The sequence below is a fragment of the Mytilus trossulus genome, chromosome 3, assembly GCF_036588685.1.
Source record: "Mytilus trossulus isolate FHL-02 chromosome 3, PNRI_Mtr1.1.1.hap1, whole genome shotgun sequence".
Classification (NCBI taxonomy): domain Eukaryota; kingdom Metazoa; phylum Mollusca; class Bivalvia; order Mytilida; family Mytilidae; genus Mytilus; species Mytilus trossulus.
The window spans coordinates 45,918,983-45,945,450 of NC_086375.1; the positions used below are offsets into that span (position 1 = coordinate 45,918,983).

Here is a 26,468-nt window from a genome sequence, read left to right on the forward strand (position 1 = left end):
ATATCATTTTATTCTGGTATCACCTAAGTTGGACAAAGGTATACAGAAAAACACATTAGTTTACATGATTACATTACATACAAGTACATTTGTTGAGGAAGCATTAAATAATATTATGAGGTTATTTTTTACAACGGTATGATCAGTGTAGTCGACAGGTTAACATCAGAGAGAATCCAGTTTGTCATATATAATTCTGATAAATTTGCACAATTTTTGGAGTTTGGATTTCTGTTTTTGGTTCATAATAGCATTAAATTTTATAACATTACAGTTCGTTATGTATCTATTGTCAATTAGTTGTGTTCTATTTGTCAGGAGACTGCTGCATTCCATTACATAGTGGTATTCATCACCTATAGCAGCTCTGCATAACGGACACTTTCTCTGTTCACGGGGAATGTTTTGCCATCTGCCATTTTCAATCGGCAGTTTATGGTTCATGGTCCTAAACCGCGACATTGTTATCACATCTTTATCGTCAAGTACATTAAGGTAGTGTTCGAAATTGTGTAATGTCTTGTATAGGCGATAATTCAGGGCTTTCGGCGAATCGTTTACCTTTCCTGTCCATAACTGTGTAAACTGATCTTCTAGTCTTTGTTTAATTGTCGATTTAATGTTAGGTGGTGTATTTTGGAATGACCATAAGTAAGAAAATCCACAATTATTTAGAATACTTTTCATCTTGTCTAATGATCGCGATCGAAATGTTGTTTCTTGTGATAACTTCAAAAGGTATCTAAACATGACAGCAGCGAGCTTACTTTCTTTACCGGTAATTAACTTTGTCCAATAAGATATAATTCTAATGTTTATATCTATTTCTAGGGGATACCGACCCAATTCTCCGTAAATGAATTCGTTTTGAGTAGATGGCTTAAGATGTAAAAGTAGCTTAAAAAATTTAGTTTGAACTCTTTCTAGTATATCTATGTTTTCGTAACCCCATATTTCGCATCCATATAGCAGAATAGGTTTTACCAGTATGTCAAATAAATCTACGTGGCATTTAATTGATAAATTGTGAATTCTTCCCTTCCTTAAAACTTCGTACATTGCACTTATTGCTTTGTCCTTTAAATTTTGTTTGCATTGTTTAAAGTTGCCTGTTTTGCTGAAAATAATTCCTAGGTAGTTAAAGTATTTTACAGTTTCAATATGATGGTTGTTGAATCGGAAAAGTGGAGGGTTTGTCGTTCTTCCTTTTGAAAAAATTAAGATTTTAGTTTTAGCAACATTTACTCGCATCTTCCAGGTTTCGCAATACTTTTTAAATTTGTTAAGCGCATGTTGTAGTTGTTCATGTGATTCTGCCAGGATTACAGTGTCATCCGCGTAGAGAATTATGAATAATTTCATTAAAGTTCCAAGTTTTTCTTCTATATCTTTACTTATTGTCTTCATGCCTAAAACATTTTCTGAGATGAGATAGTCTTCTAGGTCATTCAAGTATAAAGCAAATAAAAACGGTGACAGATTTTCTCCTTGTCTGACACCGATTTCACAAGCGAACGGCTCACAAATTTGACCATTATAGCTCAAGCTGGATTTAATATTCTGGTACATGCTGAAAATAGTATTAAACATTTTCCCCTTTATATTGCTGTTCAACATTTTAAACCATAGGAAATTACGATTAACCGTATCGAAGGCCTTTTCAAAGTCTACAAATGCGCAAAATAGTTTCTTTTTTGAGTGTTGTAAAACTTCAATTAGAGAGTTCAGAAGAAACGCGCAATCCATTGTTGAGTATTTTTCTCGGAAACCATTTTAATTTTCTTTAAGAAGAGATGTTTGTTCTGAGAATTTTTTAAGGCGTTCGTTTAATACCGCTGTAAAGACTTTTCCGAAACAGCTCACAATAGTTATTGGTCTGTAATTTTCTGAAACAGAGACAGTAACGAACATTTTTTTATATCTAGTCTTATTAAGAGATGAAGATATAGTTTTTTTTCCAATGTGTTCTTGAATTTAACTATTTATACAAATCTTTTAGAGTTGTATAAGAATTAAGAAACAATTGTCTATATGATACTTCATGTAAAACTTTCAATGTTGTTTTCCTCTCTTTAGTCGGGTTGTTGTCTCTTTGACACATTCCCCATTTCGATTCTCAATTATATTGTGTATTATCATTATGTGAGATTTGTAATGGAGAACACTAATGTAATATTCTAAAGAATCTAAATCTGGTATAGTAGAACACACCGGCAATGTATCATTGTTTGTACGGAGCTGCATAAAAATTAGGTTTCCAATACACAATTTAGTTTTAAGTTGAACAAACATTGTTTATGAGTTATACTTTATTAACATGCAGACTTCTTGTACGTTCAGGTATTTCACATCTATTTTTCTATGGAAATATTCTTTATAAAGCACAAAGGTGTGAGTATTCACCTCAGAAACTAACAAAACCTTTGAATAGACTTATTAAGAAGGGATATAGTTACGATATTGGTCATTAAAGATTGCATATTTTGGCGTTAATATTGATTCACTTATAGGGTCTTTGTATCGGAACTAAACACATTTTTTCAAATACCAGTTGTTGGCATGACACGGGTTGTGTTCTTCTCATACATGTTATGATTGTATGATACTAAACCCCTAACGGGAAGGATTGTGCCTGATGTTCATATGATGAAATCATACTCTTTCAGTTAGTTTAATTGAAGTCTGGAGCTGGCAGGTCAGTTAACTACTAGTAGTCTGTTGTTATTTATGTATTATTGTCATTTTGTGTATTTTCTTTGGTTACATCTTCTGAAATCAGACTCGGACTTCTCTTGAACCGAATTTCAATGTGCGTATTGTTATGCGTTTACTTTTCTACATTAGCTAGAGGTATAGGGGGAGGGCCAGTGAGATCTCACAAACATGTTTAACTCCGTCGCATTTTTGCGCTTGTCCTAAGTCAGGAGTCTCTGGCCTTTGTTAGTCTTGTATTATTTTGATTTCAGTTTCTTGTATACAATTTGGAAATTAGTATGGCGTTCATTCTCACTGAACTAGTATATAAATGTTTAGGGTCCAGCTGAAAGACGCCTCCATCACATGATTTTGATTGTAGCCCTTGTTAAAGAGGTTGACAATTTCCAAGATCATCAAAATATTATATCCATTCGACTTCAATAAGAACATTTAATAGTGTCATCAAATAGTACTGTATTGGCACAAAGCCTGACTCAGTGAATGCAATTTGTTTTGAAAAACTGAAGAAACAAGAATGTGTCCATAATACATGGATGCCCCACATGTACTTTTTCTATGTGCAGTGGAACAAACATGAACCTTTGGGTAAGATGAACTAATAAACAGCTGTGCGCCATAAGGACATGATACGCTGGTCGTGTTTTGAAAGAATAAAGTTCAATAACTTCTCAATGTAAAATCATAAATCTATAAAAATCAAAAGAGAGCTCATGTGTTATGAATATATACAATTCACCAAAATTTCTTGAAAACTGCTGAAAGCACTTTTGAGTTTTTGTCAGAAAACTGGAAACTATCTCTTTTTTGATGAATAAAACGCCATTACTCGAGAATTTAATATCTAAAATTTATAAAAAAAACCAACCAATGCTCATGTAAATAGATTTAAACAATTCCTCAAAGTTTTATGCAAATTGGTTAAAGCGTTAAGGTAAAGACTGACACGTTGACGAAGGACAGACTGACAAGGGTATACCATAATATGTCCCCTAAATGGACACATAAAAACTATGGTATTTTTTAGTCTAGGCCACACATTATTTACACATTTTTCATTTTCACTCTGATTATCTTAGGAAACAAATCAATGACAACTCATACTGATAAGTGATTTTATTTACATGTAATTATAAAATATTATAGCTATGAACATTTCTTTTACTTGGCTGCATTTTCTTTGATTAATATACATCAATGAAATATGCTATATACAAGTTATGAAGTTTAAGATTATGTACAATTACCTGTTCCTAGTTTTGTTTGAGGTAAAAAAAAATGTAAGGGTATTACCACTTCCTGGGTTCTGATGAATATCACCAGAATAGAAATGGATACTCTCACAATTCTGTTTATTTCTCAACAAAAAATCTACAAACATATGCAATGTTGTTTTTCTCTTTTGTTTTAAGGATAATGATTCAAAATTATTGTATAGTAAATTAGTATCAATTTACTTAGAAGAGTCAGAAGTGTAGTCATAATAAACCAAAAATAGATAAATTTTTGACTACTTTTGTCTATAACTTGTCCTTCTCTAGCGCTACCTTGTCAGAATTACTGTAAATTCAGAAATTATTGTGAGGTTTTTATTATTGCGAAAAATGCGACAGAGTTGTAAACGCAATAATTTAAACTCGCATTTGGAATATTTTATATGAATTCAACACTACATGGTGTTATTGAATAATTGTTGAAAGGCAAATACTAAATTGATCATTTTCCTTAAACTCTGATAAATATCTTTAAAAACTTAAAAACATTTAAAATTTGAAAAATATTGAGATAAAAATATACATCAGTTATCAAGTTTTATCAAAATAAAGACAAAAAATATAAGGCAGTTCTTAGGTTATTACCATGATTGATATAGATTATAGATTTCTGACTGTCAAAATAAACTTCCACAAGTCATTTTAAGTTGTGTCAATGATAACATAAATTACAGTAAATCTCATGATTTTTATAATGTATGGTATACCAAAATTGATAAACAAATGAAATGTATATTTTATTCACAACATTTATCAAAGGAACTGTCATATAGATGCTATGGCACAAATATACATGTACAGTGCTCGACAAAAATCTTGATATGGTTACTTTAGGACCTCTTATAACAAGTACTTATACATTTATAAATTAAATTGATTAGATAACACACTGGTGCTCATAAGTTTAACTGAGTATACCCTTAGATTTGAACTGAAAGTGGGAAATTAAAACTTGTAATCATAAAAGATAAAAATTCATAATTTTAAAACATTTGGTGAAGGAGCAGTTGCAGATTAATAAAAGTATGGCAATGAAGCATTAATAAGATAGCCATAACTAGGTACACTTTTCTTCAAAAGCTATGCAAAAACAGTTTCTGATAGGGTGACTTATTATCATTACTTGAATCATATTGTAGAATTATTTAATATGTGAATATATTAAGCTTAATTAACCTTAACTTAAAAAAGTATAAGCAAAATGTTGATGGAACCTAAATAAAATGTGATAGAAGCTGTCCTCCACACATTTTTTGAAATGTCAAATTAAAAATTAACATCAATGTTGGTCAAAAAGTCTTTGATATGTCAATATAATAAAAACAACCTGTTGCAAGGGAAAATGTGATTTTCTATCAACATTTTAATGTGAAATTGTAAAATGATTTCTAAAAATATCAGATCAAGGTCTCACTAATTTCTTCTTTATAGTTCTTGGAATTTTCAATGTAAATGTTAATTACACAACCATAAAAAAGAAAGACAATTGGTATAAAATTTACAAAATAATCATTTGATACATTCTCTAATCATATGAAATAAAATTTATGTATACATTTATTTACATTATATGGAACATTTTGTTCATAGAGAAATGTGTGTTTTAATTTAATGAAACAAACCAGTAAGAAATTTAATACCCTATAAAGCTAGCATAAATCAAATTCCTGTTATTAAGAAAGACATAATTTATGATTTTTAAACCAATCTGAGAATATATTTTGTATACCTAATGATTTTATATTATCCCATGCAAAAATTAATGTGAGAATAACTTCAGATACATGTATTCTTATCAAAATTAGTTCACTAATGAAGTTAAATACCGGTATTAATAAATAAAAAATGCACTTATTATTAATGCTGATGCATAACACCACTTTGAAAAAAAACTTTTTTTAATCGCCCATTATTGCATTAAGACCAAAACAAGTAGCTACATTGAAAAAAACCCAAAGCAAATTGACATCAAACAGAAGAATACCAGTATATGCTTCTTACAAGATTACAGATGGAAGACTATTAAACATATATTAGAGTCAATTCTGTTAAAAACATGTATCTATCCCGATATGTAATATTCATGGAATGTTGAAGATCCCACCCAATAAAGCACTTAAAAAATTGCTTAATTGCATTGCACTATTATGATTTTAGTCAACAAGTAATTCAAATCTGACGACTCCTGAACGCTCAACACTATTGCGTCTAATGTTTTTGGCATAAGCTCTGCATTCTACCATTATCAGTATATTTGGTGCTGGGTTCATAAAACGAACAAATACCAAGGGTGATCTGTATCCCTGCTGATTACGAAATGGAAAATATTTGAAGTGGAAACCTTGTGGAGGATGGTATTCAAAGTCTCCAATGTTGTCCTGATCAGCTGGTGTCTGTAAAAATAAACCAGTGCAGTAGGTGAACATATAAACACAATATGTATTTGATATATTTAACAAAAGTAGCCTAATCCTGTATCAGTCTTCACAATAAACTTTTAAATCTATAGGCCAGGCCTCAATAATTTGTTTCTTACAATTTGTTTGAATTTTAGCATAATGTTGTCCAAAATATTTTGGCTTGCTACATGAGGCTGTATATCTTCACTTCTTTGAAATTATCTCCATTTCAAAAAACCTGGATCTGTCCATTGATATTGATAATATGACCTCGAATCAGATAATTAATTGTAAAGCAGTTTTAAATGAATTTAGTAATGCATAACTTACCACACCAAAACATTTGAGGTGCACATTGTACGGCTCATAATTTTCTAGAATTTCTGCTGGGATTTCTGTACCATTGTGATAATCCTCAGGGTGCCAATCAAAAACCTAAGGAAAAAAAGTTATTGGTTTGATGACTTTGTTACCTGCAGGTATAATGAAATTAAAGTACATGTACATACATGTACCACATAGTTGTGTAAGTACATCATCAAAAAATACACATCATCAAAATATTGGAAATTGATACAAGTAGTATCTAGAAGGGACAATTACAATTGTTGCCAAATCATGGGACATCTAATACTAATGACTGCTGAAAAAAGATCTAAACCTTTCAACTATTTTTTACATTTTATTTACAACTTAAATTTACTTTTTTTTTTAAAGCCTGTAAATTTTCCTTAATCCCTTTTAGATGATTTTTATAATCTTTGTACTTTTGATAACTATTTATACTTATTCTTACTTTGAGGATGTCTTTAATATTTTTCCATACATGTATCACTGATGAGAAATCTATTGTTGAGAAAAACTTGAGTGATGTTAAAAAATTAACCAAATAAAAGTTCAAAGCAAAATTTTAGAAATTAATGATGATGTATATTCTTGACAGAAGGAAAACAAAATGATTTTGAAATAAGTAGCCATATCATACCATTAAGATATCACGAAACTTTGTAAATACTAAACAATTACCCTGTTTAACTTTAATAAAATACATGGCATGCCATCATCCATTCCAAATGCTTGCTGTTTAATACAATCTGGACCCAGATTGTTAAGTTCATATCTACATGCTTTGTCCCATTCTGTTTGTGGTCGTCTTTTGTTGTAGGTTTTACAATCAACCATCACTCCTGTATCAGTAACTTGGTTTTGATTTTCATAAACTAAAAAGAGTATTAAATAAAGAATCAATACATGTACTCTTAAATAATAAAAATATTTTCAATTTTTGTTTTAAACAAAGTCATGGGATGTAATCATATGTGTACCTTAAAAGAATAAAACTTGCTTGTAATTATTTTTTAAAACAGTTTTAAGATGTAATTCATTTACTCTATTAGAATAAAACTTACATGTAATTTTGTTTACACAAAGTCATTAAATGTATTGCATGTAGTATACTCTAAAAGAATAAAATTACTTGTGTGGTAATTTTAGTTTTAACACAGTCATGAAATGTAATTCAGAGTCAAATCTTGTTTAAAATGTTTAAATGTGTTAATCTCACTAACTTTTTTTTAACTCTCTTGAATGAATAAATCTCTTTTCCAAAAAGTGTTGTAGTAGAATTTATATTTGTCTTGCTAAAATTGTTTATATTTTATGGTAAATTTCATTCAAAAGTAATTTATTTGCTATTGATTATCTGTAATTAAGTACTTACATTGTAAATATGCTTCTAGGTTGTCTGTGAGAGGAGAATATGAAGTTGGATCTGCCTTGATGAACCTAATTAATGTCATGTCAACACTGGGGACAGGACGGAAACCTAGTGCTGTCAAAATAAATGAAATACTTTTAAATTTTAATGCATTTCAATTGTAATCCTGCTACAAAACAAATCAAGTATTGGTTTGTCTTAGTGTTTTCTTTTCCTCGTATTTTTGTTGTGTTTTGCTCTAATATATCTTTTATAGCTACATGTATCTCTGTTTAATTTTTTATAGCTACAATATATTTTGTCCAATGATTATAGCTACAAATGCATCTTTGTTCAGTTCTTAACATTTCAAGTGTTAAAGGCAGATATAGAAAGGGCTGACCTCCCTCCCCCAATATGGGACTACATACGATTTATATGATAAATGCATAAGATTTTCACATGGTGTCAGACATTGAAATATATTAAACCAGCTAATAAAAATTGGGATACATTTATATCTATAAAACGTAAACAAAAGATGTTTTTTTAGTTATTTGTTTATGTGGGTGGCTGTCTCACTGAGTGAGTGACAATCTCTGATGCCTTTATTATATATTCATAATTTAAATTTACAGATTCTCTCTGGCAGTTACAAATATATAAGTAACAACCAAGTCTCATCTGACTTATCTGAAATGTAGATGAATCACTGGGGAAAATACATTGTCTATGATTGACAATAAGATGACAAGGATTCACTTCAATTATTCAACTAAACTGATGTACAAAATGTACAGCTAAATGCAATACTTACATGGATTTTGCTGTAGAAGACTGTCTTGCCCTTGAAGTCTTGGCATATTCCAGTTTAATGTTTGGTAGACAACAGCACCACACGCCAGCATAAAGAAAACAATACAAGCATAGAATGCCATGTAAAACATGGCACCAAATACTGAAACAAAGAAACAAAAAGTGAAATATTGATTTGTTATGACACTTGCATATAATGAAATCTGCTGTCTTTTTATGTCAGGATTTATAGTTACATGTGTATAATCAAAATGTAAAAAATATAAAATACAAAATTAAGTTATAAACTGCCTGACAAATGATATTTTTACACAATGTAATCAAACAAGTGAATTTCTTTTAACACTTTGTAATTTAAATTGTGACATTGTATAAAATTGTGGGCTGTGGCTTTGTTGTTGTCAGAAATTGTATCTCAATATGAAGATAAATTTTTGTAAGTTAATTACTTTTGCAATGCACTTTACTTTACATTTTGTATTTCATTCTAAAGCTGGCTCTTATGATGTATGCAATTTTAATGTTTTTTTTTATGTTTTTAAATCACTTGATACCTTTACTGGTTAACTATCAGTTCATAAGGTCATCATTAGATCAGTAGTCAATACTGTGGTAGTCTTTAGTACTGACATACATGTATGCATTAATCATACATTGTAAAAACCCTTTCTTAAATAATGATACATAAATTTTGAATACAAGGTTTCAACTCCTTAATACAATGGTTAAATAAGATGGATATTTAGTATGACGTCCATTATCACTGTACTAGTATACATATTATTTTTTAAGGGGCCAGCTGAAGTACGCCTCCGGTGCGTTTTTTTTTCGGTTCATTGAAGACCCATTGGTGGCCTTCAGCTGTTGTCTCCTGACCTCTATGGTCAGGTTGTTGTCGCTTTGACACATTCTATTTTTCCTTTCTCTATTTTATTCCTCTATTTTAGGTCCTTATCAGTCAAAGAGCTCTTCAACTCTTTCGGTTCTTTTACATTATTGGCTTTGAAATTATTAGCATATTGTTTTAATCATTTACTATGTTCACTATATATATTTCCACACAAACAAAATGAAATGTAAAACACATTCAGGTAAGTTAAATCGCAAATAGTAATTTATATCATTAGTCAGTTTAAATTTTCCAAACCAGTTTTTTACATTTGAATGATAGGTCACTCAGTTCAACCTGTTGGTCAGTTTAAAGACAAATCTGTTGCAAGTGGTTATTTAATGAGATTTATTTGTGTGATCAAAATCTACATTTCAACAAAAAATAGCATTTTAATCAAATGTAAACAAACAGGTGAATCCGGAAATGAATCATAATTTGTCAGTGTGTAATATGTGTTTGTTCCATAAAACTTACTCCATTGTCGAAAAGTTTTGCCAAGTATTTTTCCTTCCTCCGAATCATAAAAAAAAGTTGATACATCGCCTAAACGCCGCTGGAACGTCCCTGTGTCTGGATCTGCTTGGTAAGTAAATGCTGTGCTCCCGCTAACGGTCGACGCCATTTTCAGGTAATTTGTTTTTTCACTACTCCAGGACAGAGTAAGGGAAATTAGTTAACTTGCATACAGGTAAATAAACCAGACTACAGGTGCAAAAAAAGTCATTGACCGAATAGAAATGATAAAAATCCGGAAATGCAATACTTTGTGTAGCAAGATTTATAAAACCAATTCTTGTACAAAAATACAGGCTTAATTAAAATTCAAATATGAAATGAATTATCATAGAGAGACATTGACCAGATAATCATTCCCGCGTCTGTTATGGGAAATGTTTTGATGCAGTCAGTGACTTTTTTGCCTTGAAACCACACATTAAAGAATAGCCTTGGACTAAGAGAGATAGAGATAGAATTAAAATGTGATATTTGGTATTATTTGGCCAGTTTAAGCAGATGGCTGGATGCTTCCAGGTTTCCCTTATTATGGAACTGTTGTAATTATTTACCAAAAATCATCGGTAAATGGTTGACGGTCAGCAGTTCAGCTATAAATGGTCCAAACTGAATGACTATTCAAACAGGAGAACCAATGGTCTAGTCTATATGAAAAACAAGAAACGACAAAACACACCTATGAACCACATCAACAAATGACAACCAATGAACAACAGGTTCCTTAGTGAAGTACAGGTGCAAACACATGCAGTGCGTTTAAACGTAACAATTGGCTTAAAACTTTGTAGACCCGTACCCCGATAATGCAAACATGTGGTAAATAAACTTAGTTTAATGAATAAACCCCCAATAGATTTTTCGATGTCTCGTGGTAACGTGCTCCCATCGATTACGGGAAAATGTAGGTTTGAATCTAGACCTGCTCAAATCAAGGCATTGAAAAATAAAAAGTTGACGATACTCCGCGAGCCACGTGGCATAATGCTAGGTTTTAAAGCAACGACTAGTCGTCTCGAAGTAAGAAAAATACATCCGTGTATGATAAAATGTCTTTCTGAAGAGTTTTTAAGATGTTATGTCTTCCTGTAGACCTTTTGAGCTAGCAGGTTGAAATGCGGATCAGCTTGTAGGTTTATTACAAAGCAGTTTACAAATTATAATCACATTAAAGTGTTCTCCAATTAATATGCACGCATGTAATATTGACCTCTGAACGTTATTTAAAACACTTATGCATCTATCCATAAATGTATGTCCTTAGGTTTATTTGTATATTGTATTTAAAAAGATTTCAGGATTTTTGTTCTCTATTATCAATATTTAGGAACTTAGTAATTTTGGTAATAATCTATTCCTTGGTTCAGGCTTTATCCATGTTTTTTGAAACATCACAGAAAGATTTCACACATATTGAAGATTTACTTCTGTCTTTTTTAAAAGTTTATTTAAAATTCTTTGTCCAAAATTGGTACCTATTTTTTTTTTATCATGGCCAAATTTTCAAATTATACTGATTCATTTTTGTGTAATCATCTTCTAGTGATTTCAACCAATACAATTGAAAAATTACACGCAAATCTGTATTACTGTATTGTTCTAATACTTTTAAAAAAAAATATTTGTACAAGTGACTGTAGTGATTTTCAACAATATTCACAAGACAGTACCTATTTTGTGTTCTTGAACACATCCTGCAGTTTTTAATCAAGGTCGTTTAGATTTTAACGTTTAAATATAAATTTGTACAAGATCAATCCACAAGCAATTCAAATCTGACAGTTCCAGCTCTCTCTACACTATTTTGTCGAATGTTTCTTGCATAAGCTCTACATTCTATCATGACAAGAATGTGCATTGACACACTAGGAAAGCGGACAAACACCAATGGTGATCTGTATCCCTGCTGATTTCGAAACGGAAAGTATTTGAAATGGAAACCACCTGCTGGGTTATATTCTATTCTACCCATGTTGTCCTCGTCAGCCGGGGTCTGCAATGAATAATACAAATTGCGAAAAAAATACAGCAGACATGATTTAATAAAATTAACGGTACCAATTTTCTTGCACCAGATGCGCATTTCAACAATACATGTCTCTTCAGTGATGCTCGTGGCCAAAATATTTCAAATCCAAAGCTTATATAAAAGATGAAGAGCTATAATCCAAAATATCCAAAAAGTATAGCCAAATCCGTGAAAGGAATCAGAGCTTTGCATGAGGGAGATACATTCCCTAATTTATAATAATTTCTAATATTTTGTAACAGCAAATTTTAATAACACAAAAATCCGTATTTTCATGCCAGTACTGGCTACTGGGCTGGTGATACCCTCGGGGACCAATAGTCCACCAGCAGAGGCATCGACCTCTTTAAGCTTTACATTTCTAGCTTGGCAATATTTTTGTTATTTATTTTGCAAGATATGCATCGATATATATAATAACCATATCTATATGGCTGTTATATCTATGGTCAAACGATTGAAATTCCTATCTGTTTCAATTGCATAACTATATATCATTCCGTTTTATAAATTTACTTTCATTAGAAGATTTTTGAAAGGAACCAAAATGTTTTGAACAAACTATGAATATCAGTTGAAAAGAGATTATAAAAACAATTACACTTGAAAATTCTAAGACATACTGAACTGTTTTGGAAAAACTGAAACTCAAATATACGACAAAACTCTGAGATTTTTTTTAACTTTTCAATAACATAACTTTTTGGTACTTTTCATCCTGCCTTCTATTGTAATGTTGTGAATCTAACAACACCGTCGGCATTATACGAGAATGATATCTCGAGAAAAGATTTTAAATACACGAAACACACTTTTAAGGAACCTGTTTGGAGTGGTTATTTTTATTATTTTATTCGATTGACAGTATGAAAAACAGCAATCAGTTTTCATAATTAGCTATCCTTAATTTTACAATTTATTATCAAATATTTTTCACCAAGTCTTGTATACATACAACTTGCTATTCATGTTGAAGGTATTTGTAAACATTGAATCTATTTTAGAAACTTTTATAATATATAAATGTACATTTCAAATAAAGTGTCACTACTTTATTTGTAACTTTCAAACAATTGGCATAGAGAGAAAAATACAATTTAATTTAAATATAAATATAGATCTCTGATTTCCTTGAATAACTCAGTCTCACCTGTAGTAAATCTTTATTTTAATTAGATTGAAAAAAAAATACACAATGCCAAACATAATTTCATGCAACATAATTTATTTCTCATCAATTCCGGGTTCAAGAAACCACACAGTCATATCAGCTAGAAACGGATAGTCGGACTTTTTTTTTTAATTTAATAACCAATAAAAATTATGCCAGTTTTTTCATATATAAATAGAGAAATTAATCATTTTCAATAAGACCATGATTTTTTTTCATAATGCAAATGATTGCAATTATAAGCGTCACACACGAATGTTTTTGATGTTTGCACTTTGGTTCATCAAATAGTTCATTTCCCTTGCTATCTGGATTTTTTTTTAAAGTTGAAAAGTTTCGTGAATATCCAGTCTTGTCCAGAATTTTTCAAGTTTCAAGAAAAAAAAATGATTAATTGAATGATTGGGCTATTGAAAATATACTTACCACTCCAAAGCATTTTAGATGAACGTAGTAAGGTAAATAGGTGTCTTTTATTTCTGAGGGAATATCACTGCCGTTTTGGTAATTTTCTGGGTGCCAATCAAAAACCTGTCAAATAGATAACTAAATCTTACTATGTCTTGTTGAAATGTAAATCCATAACAAATAGATCTACACTCAGCAATATGAATAAAATAAGAAATGTGCATGGCCCAATGCAGCTACACAAAAACGAAACACTAACCAAATCCGATCTAGATATCATCATGTACATAAAATTAAGAATGAAAATGGGGAATGTGTCATAGAGACAACAACCCGACCAAAGAACAGATAACAGCCGAAGGTCATCAATGGGTCTTTAAAGCAGCGTGAAAATGTCTATCCAAATGTCTAGTTTTATATTGGTCAGGAAAGAGTCTGTCCCATTTCCATTCTCAATTTCACATAATACCCATCACCAACACCATGTTCTTATTATTGATAAAGGAGACCACTGCCACAAACCTAGACGTGGTGGCGTAAGACACATGTTTGTAGTACTCAAACCCCCTCTAAATTTTGACCAGTATTTTTTTTTAAATGAATTAACTTTAGGATTTCGGGACCCTCAACCGCTGACCAGTGGCGAATCTAGCCATTTAAAAAAAGGGGGGGGGGGTCCAAACCCAGAGTAAAAAGGGGGGGGGGGTCCAACTATATGCTTCCATTCAAATGCATTGATCGTCCAAAAAAAGGGGATTCCAACCCCCGGAACCCCCCTTTTGGATCCGCCACTGGCTGACTTAACAAAACTACCAATGGTTAACATAATCCAGTTATTATATTTACAACCATTAAAATAATTTACTAATAAAATATTATTCTGCCAGCACAATAATTGAAGTTGCATTATAGTACTACATAACATGTATACTTCTTTTGGATATACTTCGGGACCAATATTATAACAATATCGAAATACTTTATAAACTTTCCTACATGTTAGATATTGACCTAAACTAGGTTCAGATAAAACAAGACTAATGAGTAAATGCTATCACAAGTAAAATCTATCCATACTCCTGAATAAGTTATTAACATTTTCAAACATTGGGATTAAACCAGACGTGCATAGTATGAGAAAGATGAGCAATGCCCTGTTCACATAATACATTCTTTGTTAAATTTAATAAATAAATATGATTCACGGTATTCAACATAAAAGTAAATGCCTACCCTGTTTAATTTGAATAAAACACAAGGTTGGCCATATCTCATTCCAAAGTCTTGCTGCTTTATACATGTCCTTCCCAGATCTTGAAGTTCAAATCTACATGCTTTGTCCCATTCCAATTGAGGTCGTCTTTTGTTGTACGTTTTACAATCTACCATCACTCCTGTATCTGTTACCTGATTCTGGTTTTCGTAAACTTGAAATAATTGAGAGTGATAAGGACTACATAGTCTTATTTATTTATTTTTTAAATTCATTTATTAATCATATCATATTCATTTTTAATTCCATTTTGTTTTATTTTGACTTCAGTAAAAGATACTATAAACTGATAAATATTCATATTAACTGGGATTGGTAATACTAATTGTGCAGCATGCATCCCAGGAATGTTTACACTTTTTTGAGTTTGCAATACCAAATTTGCATTGTTTTCCGGTAGTAGATGGAATTCAATTGAAAACCAGGTTTAATGATCCACCATTTTCTTCATAAGAAAAAGCCTGTACCAAGTCAGCAATATAACAGTTATTATCAATTTGTTTGATGTGTTCGAGCTTATGATTAGGGACTTTTCGTTTTTAATTTTCCTTGGAGTTCAGGATTTTTGTGATTTTACTTTTTATTTTTTATACACAAACGATTATAAACTATACAGATTAAAAACATATCTAAAGATGAATGCACAATTGGATCCAAGATTGGAACGGCTTCATTAACGTCAGTGACCTCCCAAAACATCATATGTATTTAACAGTTCTCTGAATTGGTTTTCATTTTAGCTTCTCTCCTCGTTTTTGATCCATACAGAGTGATTTGTCATGTGTTCAGTAAACGAATGACAAAGAATAGAAATCTCTTGGTTAACCAAAAGTCAAAATGTTGAAGAAATAAAAAGAAAAAAAAAGTACGGAAAAATTGAGTACTTGTATAAATTATATGCGCTTTATTCCTCTTCCTCTTATTAAATAACCATTTAAAGTTTTATACGAATAATATGAAGATAGTTGTTGACATATTACACTGTGTGTGGATTTTGACCATCTACTTTTGATATAACCCTGATATTATAAGCATATATAATACTTCCTATTCCTTTCCAGATACGTTTCGAAACTTTCATGCCTACACGAATGCACTATAACATGGGGAGATGTGGTATGATTGGCAATGCACAACTATCAACCAGAAACCAAAGGACTCAGAAGATGTCAACAACTACAGATCACCGTATGGTTCTCAGCAATGAATAAAACCCATACCATCAAGTAAGCTATGAAATTTCCAGTGTATACTTACATAGTAGATATGCCTCAAGGTTATCTTGAAGTATTGAATATTGTCTTTTATTTCCCTTGATAAATCGTATCAGAGTTGTGCTCGAGTCAGGTAATGGACGGAATCCCAGTGCTGGTTTAAAAAAAAATAATATATAGAAATGTATGAAAACAATGAAATCTTCAAGACAAGATCAAATAATTTCTATTGATAAATGAAGTAGATGTAGAATTTCACTATAACACTTTATTTGATATTTGTTGTTCAACCTATATCGTTTGGAGATAATACCTTCATATTTTTAAAGTAGTTAAAAATAGATGTTTTAAGTCGTTTTTTACTTGTTCCATCTTTTAAATGGGATGACTATCTTTGTTTTGTGGGAACATTCCTTCTTTTCATTGAACAATAATAACGCATTAGTTAAAAACAGGTTAATGCATGGTAATTTTAAAGAATAGTTTTTGGAAGGAAAAATATAACACTTATGACGACAATGACAACAGTTTCCAAGTTCTTACAATAAACGACACCACCTCATCTTAACTTAAATAAATACTTACAAGGATTCAGCTGTAGAATACTATTTTGTGCTGTTAGTCGAGGCATGTTCCAGTCTAATGTTTGGTATACGACAGCACCACACGCTAACATTAAAGCGACAATACAACAGTAGAAGGCGATGTAGAATATAGCACCAAATACTGAAAAATGACACTAGTATATAGGTAATATGAAATATACGGTCTGATATAAAAAAATGTAAACACAATCAAAAGTGAACTATAATGGACCGAGTGTTACGTGTTATAGTTCTCTTTTTTTGTCTCTTTACATTTTTAACCTTTACTGCTTTAAAGTTCTTTTTGTGTGATATACTTTCGGCGTGGCTCATTTTTTCACGCCATTGTGTTATTATTCTTTGGTAATTTTAGTATTTTTGTCTTTTATTTGGATATGTATATGTACTTTGTCAATAGCGTGTTTATATGCCATTTTGTTTTCTTAGTAGAATAGTTTTATAGTGGATGAGTTTATGACACAATGCTGAATGCTGACTGCTGTACCCCTGTTTTTGACACTTTTACCTATCACACATCGTTGCCTGTATAATGGAATTATATGCTATCATACAAGTTAGAGTTTTATCTAGCTATAAAACCAGGTTAATACCACCATTTTCCACTTAAGGAAATACCTGTACCAAGTCAGGAGTATGACAGTTGAGTTCCATTCGATTGATGTGTTTGAGCTTGTGATTTTGATTTTTCAGTAAATGACTTTCCGTTTTAAATTGTCCTTGGAGTTTGTTATTTTGTTATTTCACATTTATATAACGCCTAACACAAACGGTATCGCTGAAATCGGTTCTCGGGGAAGATCTCGTTCTGTCACAAAACCAATATTTATCAAAGGTACCAGGATTATAATTTAATACGCCAGACGCGCGTTACTTCTACACAAGACTCATCAGTGACGCTCACATCAAAATAGTTGTAAAGCCAAACAAGTACAAAGTTGAAGAGCATTGAGGACACAAAATTTTAAAAAGTTGTGCCAAATACGGCTAAGGTAATCTATTCCTGGGATAAGAAAATCATTAGTTTTTCAAAAAGTTCAAAGTTTTGTTACATGAAATTTATAAAAATGACCACATAATTGATATTCATGTCAACAACAAAGTGCTGACTACTGGGCTTGTGATACCCTCGGGAACGAAACGTCCACCAGCAGTGGCATCGACCAAGTGGTGTAAATAGTTATCAAAGGTACCAGGATTATAATTCAATACGCCAGACGCGCGTTTCGTCTACATTCAACTCATCAGTGACGCTCAGATCAAAATAGTTGTAAAGTAAAAGTTGAAGAGCATTGAGAACCCAATGGATGCAGGAGGGGGACGAAAGATAGGGACAGTCAAAATCATAAAGTGAATATAAACTGACAACGCCATGGATAAAAATAAAAAGGAAAAATAGACAAACAATAGTACACATGACACAACATAGAAAACTAAAGAATAAACAACACGAACCCCACAAAAACCTAGGGGGGATCTCAGGTGCTCCGGAAGGGAGCAAGATCCTGCTCCACATGTGAAACCCTTCGTGTTGCTTATGAGATAACAAATCCGGTAAATAATCTAATTCGGTAGGTCACTTTTATGAAAGGGAAGGGGATTATAGTTATAACGTAAGGAACATATCCGATATCATTTGTGAAACGGTTATTCCATAACGGTCAACCAACTCGTGATGGCGTTCGTAAAATTTACAAAGAGATGATTTCAACTGCACCATTTGGAACTCTTGATTTCATAGCTTCCTTGTGAGCAACAACCCTCTATCAAGAAAATCATGATAGGAAATGCTAGCACGGGAATATCGTATCAATTAAGAGATATATACACCGTATGCAGGTGCTGCTGGATTGTGACTGCTTAGAAATGGAAAGTTCACAACTGGAAAGCTGAAATCATCTCTATTGTCGTAAAGTTTGTTTTCAATCGACCCTCATTGTCAATTTCTAGATGTAAGTCAAGATATGAGGCAGACTTAACTGTATCTGTTGTATCCTTTATCTATAATTCAATAGGATAGATGCGTTCGACATAGTCACCAAATTTTGAATTATTTAGTGAAAGAAAAACGGAAAATAGAGTTAAAGGATATTGCTAACTTCTTATCTTTCTCCCTAAGAAGTTGCTGTATGAATTCAGCCTCATAATGATAAAAAAACAAGTCGGCAAGAAGAGGGGCACAATTCGTTCCCATTGAGATTTCAATAGTCTGTTGAAAAACACGTCCTCCGAACGTAACAAATATGTTGTCAATCAAGAAATGAAGTATCTTGATCCATACGCGCTTTTCCAAAAAAAATAAAATATATCTAATCAGTTGTGAACGAAACCCAAATGGTGAAAATCTGGATATATCAATCTTGTCAGCACTATCAGAATCCTTAAACATCTCCATCTTGTCTTCTCCAAAAAAAGCATGAACAGGTGTTGATTTTGAAAAAGGGGACCCTGACAAGCCAAAAACAATACGTACATTTACCTTATAAGCTTTATAAAGGAGACCGAGGACACCTAAATTTGCATCTGGCAAATCAAACACATGCACATCAGTTGAATCATAGTTATCAAAGGTACCAGGACTATCAAAGGTACCAGTACTATAATTTAGTATACCAGACGCGCGTTTTGTCTACACAAGACTCATGAGTGACACTCATATAAAAATATAAATAAAGCATAACAAGTACAAAGTTGAAAAGCATTGAGGATCCAAAATTCCAAAAAGTTGTGCCAAATACGGCTAAGGTAATCTATGCCTGGGATAAGAAAATCCTTAGTTTTTCGAAAAATTCAAAGTTTTGTTAACAGAAAAGTTATAAAATGACCACATTATTGATATTCATGTCAACACCGAAGTGTTGACTATTGGGCTGGTGATACTCTCGCGGACGAAACGTCCACCGACAGTGGCATCGACTCAGTGGTATAAATTGTTATCAAAGGTACCAGGATTATGATTAAAGTACGTCAGACGCGCGTTTCGTCTACAAAATACTCATCAGTGACGCGTACATCAAAATATTTATAAAGCCAATCAAATATAGAGTCATGTAATATGTATTAAATAGAATACACAGTTAAAGTAATATTCATTAAGCCAAATTAAAGAATACTGTAACGTCCTAGGAAATTTTAATTTTAGTCTTGGCACTGAAAGTGTTAAGATGATAAACAACGTCATGCACTACCCAGAATATATCGATCAAGACCATAATGTCATTTGTGAAGTAAAAACAAAATATTTATCAACTAAATCTTGGTTCCTTCCGATGAACTTTTTTTTTAAAGTACGAGCCGTTCTTTTACATAACCCTGGTTCATCGACTTACTTCTCAGACAATTTTGACATTTTACATAGCCTGAGTAGGAATTAGTGAAAAGATATCATAAACACGGGTGCAATGCCAAGATACAGGTATTGACATATTGTAGATCCATGAAAGTGTATATGCATGACAAAATATTGTTTAGTTTACTTTTAATTTACTGATAACAAATCAATATTACTATCAATTAAAAACCAATTGTTCAGAGAACAATTGAAGGTCTTTCCACTAGTAAAGATCTATTTTGATATTGAAATATTAAAAATCAGTTTAAATGTTAGTTCCTATGGCTTTATGATGTATTGATATGAATTTAAAGCAAAGGTCAAAATCTAGAACGACCTACTAACCTATGACCTTGACCTCAATTTCATGGTTACAAACCAAGGACCTTAAATCAAAACACCCGAGGCCTTTAATATGTTTGGTTAATAAGGAATATCACTTTACGCGTTATTCTGAATGTAAGATGGGCAAAAACTCCCATTTATTGTCTGCGCACCCTTTCAACCACAATATACAAGTAAGGACATGTTGCAACTAACAATTTATGAAAAATTATTTGTTGATATGTCATAAGGTATTTGAAAATAAGTGATAATAGGCCATAATAAAAATTTAGAATATGACCTTGACCTTTGACTTTGACCTCATTTTCATTTTTTTGGACCAAGGACCTCAAATCTGAAGACCCTAGGTCTCTATCACTTATGGTGTACTAATTAAAAATGCATATCACTTGAATTAAATGAAAAAGGGGGAATAACTCTTATATGGAGTCTCCTTAAAGCTTCGGTCCAAATGAATATCCTAATCTTTAAGATGTAGAGCAATTTGGTAAAATAAATTTGTCGTAATCCTTGACGGTTGCGAAGGAGTAGTGGCCACTAGAAAAACAATGTTTGGGGAGAAAACTCTTACAATGTAAAGTATTTTATTACGTCGTTGTAATTTTTTAAAGCGTATAAACTATACAATATCATATTCCAAATATCTAAGCGACATCTTTTCAAACATCAATACTACGCAAGAAAAAAAATTAGGCGGAAGAAAAAATAAATAAAAAAATAATAATAATCACAACAAATACAACAGGTCTTTCCACACGGAAAGGTGGAAAGACCTAATAAAACAATATTCAAAGATCTAGTTACAGTATTGAATTGGTAACCTTTTAGAATAAGTTTATTTGAAGGGTCGATAAGTTTACCAGGATCGTTTATAAATTTTCTGGTACGGTAGACAACATCTCCGTAAAAATGAGTATGTGTTATCCCATTTGAAAAATATGCCCTTTCTAAACCAATCTGTATCTATGGAAGAATTTAATTTAGGATTTTTAGTAATTTGTGGAAACGAATCTCTGACTTTAATTTACTAATTTTAGTGTGGAGTGTCCGTGCAAAACTAAAATATATACACCAAGGAAAGGATAGTTATTACCGCTTACGTTTGATTTATTTAAAGTATGTTCATTGCAGTATATTAAGAAAACTCTTGATTTTTAACGAAATAATATCATCAAGATAAGTGTTGTTGAAATTTTCAATTAAATGCAATTTAGACGGATCTTTACTTAGTTTAGTCATAAATTGTGATTAATAACAGTACGAAAACAAGTCTGCTTTTAAATACCTTCAATCTGTCGACCAACCTTGATGCCAAAACGTACATAAAGATGATTTCTAATTAATAACCGATTTGTGCTTACACTACACGCCACGTAGCTAAACAACTTAAAAAGGAGAATTGGGATATATGCCAATGGAACAGCACCAAAAAAGACAAAAACAACAGATTGCATCTACAGGATAACATACTTTTTTCACAACATATGACAAAATGTTGACACAATATGCCAAGCTCTTATATCTTATATAGATTGTAAATATTTTTAAAGAAACAAAATCTACAATTAAGCCTCAATTCTCAATATAATGTAACCATTAAAGTAAGAGAGTTACCAATCATGTTTTTCTTTCCATACAAGCAGAGAACTTTCAAATGAACGTGGGACTGACAAGGTCGTACATACATAAAATTATGTAAATAATCTTTCCATGCAAATTGATGATGTCATGAATTTAAAACAGATATGGACCAATCAAATCGATAAATATGCTAATATTAGTTAACCCATTGGACCACATAAGATGTGCAATATACCTAACATAATTTTATTATACCAACTTTATTGTTAAATAACTATTACATAACTTACTTTCATCCTGTTAATGGTATTTTGAAAGAAACAAGTCTTTAGAAATTCACGAAGAGTGGGTTTTACACTAAAAGTATATTTCTATATTTATTAAAAATCTAGTTTCAAGTATTTTTGAATATAAAATTGATTAAATTCATGACTGAATTATATTACTCATGCCATGTAAATTGTTTTTTCTTCATATTTCTTATAATGTCTTCATTGTTCAAAATTCACATTTACCCAGGTGAGCGGCAAAGGTACTTTTGCACGTCTAGTTTACTTTTCAGAATAATTCGGAACTTTCTAAATTTTTCAAATACATATGGATAAAATGAGTCAAAATATATGAAATCTTTTGCAAACGTACAGTTAGAAATAAATAAAAGTATAAATAAAACACAAAACATAAATTGTTTTCACAAAAAATCATTATATCCAAACCAATCTTTATTTTGACAAACTAGAATGAGATGAATTTACATGAAACCAACCAGCAAAGTATAATTCATTTTAAGGTTCATTAAATTTGAATAATTTAGTTTTTTTTTCAAATAAAACTTAAATTGCCACTAACTCTTAGATATATGTCTTGATTAAAATTATAAAGTATTTTATTGGATGACACACTGTAATATTACATGTTAATAAGAAAATACGTATACCAGTAACAAAGTTATAGAATCATAAAAGCTGGATGCTTGAATATTTGTCACATAAAAATCCAATGACGAAAAAGTAAAAGGTAATAAGCATGCACATGTACACGCCAAAAGCAATTAAACAACATCGGTAATCATAGGCACGCAAGCTTGTGACTAGAATGTAAAGAGGAACTGATATATTCAAACATAAATGGCTTTTTATTGCCACCTTTAGCCGCTGACCGTATATTTAATTTGATAGTCCCTAAAACGGCTTATTATGTCAGTTTTCATTACTAGATCGATAGAAAAATATCTTGATCTAATTTTGTTATGATTCGGTAGTGGTATCCTGGTTGTATCTCTGCTTCACCGTTCTACTTAAGGAATATTTTTTATGTAAATATGTAGAAAGGATTTGTTTTATTGCTAAAGATCGCACAGCAGCCTTTGGTCAACAAAGAATATCCCTACTTTTATAAAGGATACTATCACATGTACGCAATTTCTTATCTAGGCCAAAAAGTAAAATCACAAAAATACCGAACTTCGAGGAAAATTCAAAACGGAAAGTCCCTTATTTTAAATGGCAAAACCTAAAGCTCAAACACATCAAACGAATTTTAAATAAAATGATATCAAACACTTTTAGAAAAAGATGCTTTTATATGAAAAAACAAAATATAAAAAAAAATAGATCAAAGCGCATTTACAAAATATTTAATGTTTTTACAACAGGAAGAAAAATATTCATGGAATAATCAATTTGATGCATTATTGCTCAATGCAGTTTCGATGTAGGATACCCAGAAAAAAACATAGTCAACAGTTTTATGTTTTTATCCTTCACATGTTTCGGTACTTTTACATCCTTGGCTTTAAAATACTTGGGTTTAAGCTTTAATAATGGAGTTTATTTCAGAAAAACGCTTTCCACCACTATAATTTATCAAGTGTTATTTTCATATATCAATTTTGTTTATAAAATCAATAACCTTAAATGAATCAGCCATTTTCATGCCTGTAAATAAGATTGATATCTCATTAAAAAAAGTATAATATATATATATATATATACTTACACCACTGTTGGAGCGTTTTGCCTAAAACTTTTCCGTTTTCTGAATCAACGAAAAAATTTGATACATCCCCAAAACGACGTTTGAAAGTTCCAGTATCAGGATCTGCTTGAAACGTAAATGCTGTACTCCCGCTCACCGTCGACGCCATTTTTCGTGCAAAACCGGATGACTAATTCCAATTAAAAAGTAAAAAGTAAGTTACTTCTCATGTGTAACTTGCAAATAGTTCACTAAAGTAGGTTGTATCCTGGAGCAGCATAAAACCTTTTACGGTCGGTAAATGTTGCAATATAAATATATATTTATTCATTTGTGAAGAAAGAAGAAAGTTTCACTAGGTTCAAGATTAAATAGTATCATTTCTTTTTCATTTTATCTTATAATTTGAAACACTATACTCATGGATACTGAAAACGTATATTCCTTTCATATAGTTTGTCCAAATATGTTTTAGTGCGGGAAACCTTTGTACTTTCCCATCTCAGCTGGACGCATGTGTTACTTTTCCTCAAACATGTCAAATCAATAGTCGTAAGCCTTATTTATATATTTGAATGGACATAAAAGTCCTAAAAGTCAAATTTTTAAGCAATTGAAAGGTATTAATGTCTGAACATTACGGACGTCGGTTTAAAGTATTGAATATATGTTATAAATATCGCAGTATTTCTCAAACGGACTCTTATATGTGTCACGTGACATACATATCACACGTGTGCAACTCGAATGATTCTGCGCTCTCTTTTAGCACAGATAAGTATTCTCGAGTGATCTTATTGAGCAAAAGGTATTCTGTTAATATGTTGTAAATAAAACAATAGAATATGAGTACAAAATTGAGGTATTTATATTAACAATGATGTTAATAAATATGGGAATATGGAATGATTGTCCAAAATTAAAATTAGTAAGATATAGTAAATAATCAAATGAAGTACAAATAAATAAAAGTATAAAATGCATATGTACACGCAAAAAGCATTTGAACAACATTGGTAATCATAAGCACACTAGCTTGTGACAAGAATGTTAATCAACACTTTTATTTTAAAAACCGAAAATTATTATCGTCGGCTGATCGTATATTAAGGTTTATGTACCCTTCTGTAGCAATTTTTGTACGAACTTTTCAAACTTCAATTGTATCAAAACTACAGATATAATGAATAATAGAGATAGGCCATTTTGTACATATTCCTAGGGGAAACTTGATGCAAAGCATTATTTTTTACTGTTCCATTGCATTTAATAGAAAAAGAGGACTTTGTGGCAAATAAATCAAGATTTTTACAGAAAATCCACAGCCTTTATCCTTGTATTCTCATATTTGGCAATTTGATGACTGATAGATATAGGATTATTGCATGCAGTGCGGTGACCTATAATTGTTAATGTTTGTGTCGTTTTGGTATTTTGTGGATAGTTGTCTCATTGGCAATCATATCGCATCTTCTTTTTTATAGCATTGATTTCTTAAAAACAAGTTTATAAATGTAGTTATTGGTTAAAACAAATATAAATATGGCCAAAATCAAGTACACTTTTTAGGGTGCGCTCGACGTTAGTGACTCAGCACGAGGTGTTTTGGAATTTACAGGTTGCTTAGAACTTTTTGTAAAAAAATAAACACTAGCTAATCATAGAAAATCAAGTGAGTAATTTATGTTTCAAATTTTATAACAAAATTCTCTGTATTAAAGGCTGTGGATTTCTATAAAAATCTTGATTTATTTGCCACAAAGTCCTTTTTTCTATCAAATGCAATGAAACAGTAAAAAATAATGCTTTGCATCAAGTTTCCCCTTGGAATATGTACTAAATGGCCTATCTCTATTATTCATTATATCTGTAGTTTTGATACAATTGAGGTTTGAAAAATTCGTACAAAAATGGCTACAGAAGGGTACATAAACCTTAAGTTAGCTTTCTATCATAACGGCTTTATGTGTTATTGTCATTATTTTATCGAAATCAAACAAGTGGTAAAAAGTAAAGAAGACTGTAAAAAGTTGTTAGTTAACTTAAAAAAAAAACTGTCAGAATTAAAAAAAAAATGCTTTTCAACTTCGTATTTGATTTGGCTATCGAACTCGCATAGCAAATAATGAATGCATTTATGAGCCACGCTTGCCAGGTCGACGCCCGCGGTGTCACCAAGTGTGTGCTATTTTACATTGGTTTGGATCTTCCTCGTCGTTTTTGTGAGATTTA

The 26,468-nt window shown here is 31.3% G+C and overlaps 2 protein-coding genes across 2 annotated transcripts; both read right to left on the bottom strand.

The window, feature by feature from the left end:
- Positions 1 to 5,824: 5,824 nt before the first annotated feature.
- LOC134711624 (sodium/potassium-transporting ATPase subunit beta-2-like) lies at positions 5,825 to 10,510 on the bottom strand. The gene is made up of 6 exons (XM_063572342.1): positions 10,267 to 10,510; positions 8,902 to 9,042; positions 8,109 to 8,219; positions 7,415 to 7,608; positions 6,719 to 6,823; positions 5,825 to 6,382 (listed from the first exon to the last, which is right to left on the bottom strand). The coding sequence occupies exons 1-6, from the start codon at positions 10,412 to 10,414 to the stop codon at positions 6,143 to 6,145; spliced, it is 939 nt and encodes a 312-aa protein (XP_063428412.1). The 5' UTR covers positions 10,415 to 10,510; the 3' UTR covers positions 5,825 to 6,142.
- Positions 10,511 to 11,219: 709 nt separating this feature from the next.
- LOC134711625 (sodium/potassium-transporting ATPase subunit beta-1-like) lies at positions 11,220 to 24,910 on the bottom strand. The gene is made up of 6 exons (XM_063572343.1): positions 24,258 to 24,910; positions 16,986 to 17,126; positions 16,444 to 16,554; positions 15,147 to 15,340; positions 13,932 to 14,036; positions 11,220 to 12,298 (listed from the first exon to the last, which is right to left on the bottom strand). Exons 1-6 carry the CDS (start codon positions 24,403 to 24,405, stop codon positions 12,059 to 12,061), a joined length of 939 nt encoding a protein of 312 aa, XP_063428413.1. The 5' UTR covers positions 24,406 to 24,910; the 3' UTR covers positions 11,220 to 12,058.
- Between the last annotated feature and the right edge of the window lie 1,558 nt (positions 24,911 to 26,468).

What these genes read in the sequence shown, in the direction of transcription:
- LOC134711624 (XM_063572342.1), bottom strand. Translation starts at nt 10,414, where the DNA reads ATGGCGTCGACCGTTAGCGGGAGCACAGCATTTACTTACCAAGCAGAT. An exon ending in CAAAACTTTTCGACAATGGA is followed by an intron (nt 9,043 to 10,266) that starts GTAAGTTTTATG and finishes TCTTTGTTTCAG; the next exon opens with TATTTGGTGCCATGTTTTAC. An exon ending in TTTTATTAAAGTTAAACAGG is followed by an intron (nt 6,824 to 7,414) that starts GTAATTGTTTAG and finishes TTTTTTCCTTAG; the next exon opens with GTTTTTGATTGGCACCCTGA.
- LOC134711625 (XM_063572343.1), bottom strand. Translation starts at nt 24,405, where the DNA reads ATGGCGTCGACGGTGAGCGGGAGTACAGCATTTACGTTTCAAGCAGAT. An exon ending in CCTTGAGGCATATCTACTAT is followed by an intron (nt 15,341 to 16,443) that starts GTAAGTATACAC and finishes AATTATTTCAAG; the next exon opens with TTTACGAAAACCAGAATCAG. An exon ending in ATCTAAAATGCTTTGGAGTG is followed by an intron (nt 12,299 to 13,931) that starts GTAAGTATATTT and finishes TATTCATTGCAG; the next exon opens with ACCCCGGCTGACGAGGACAA.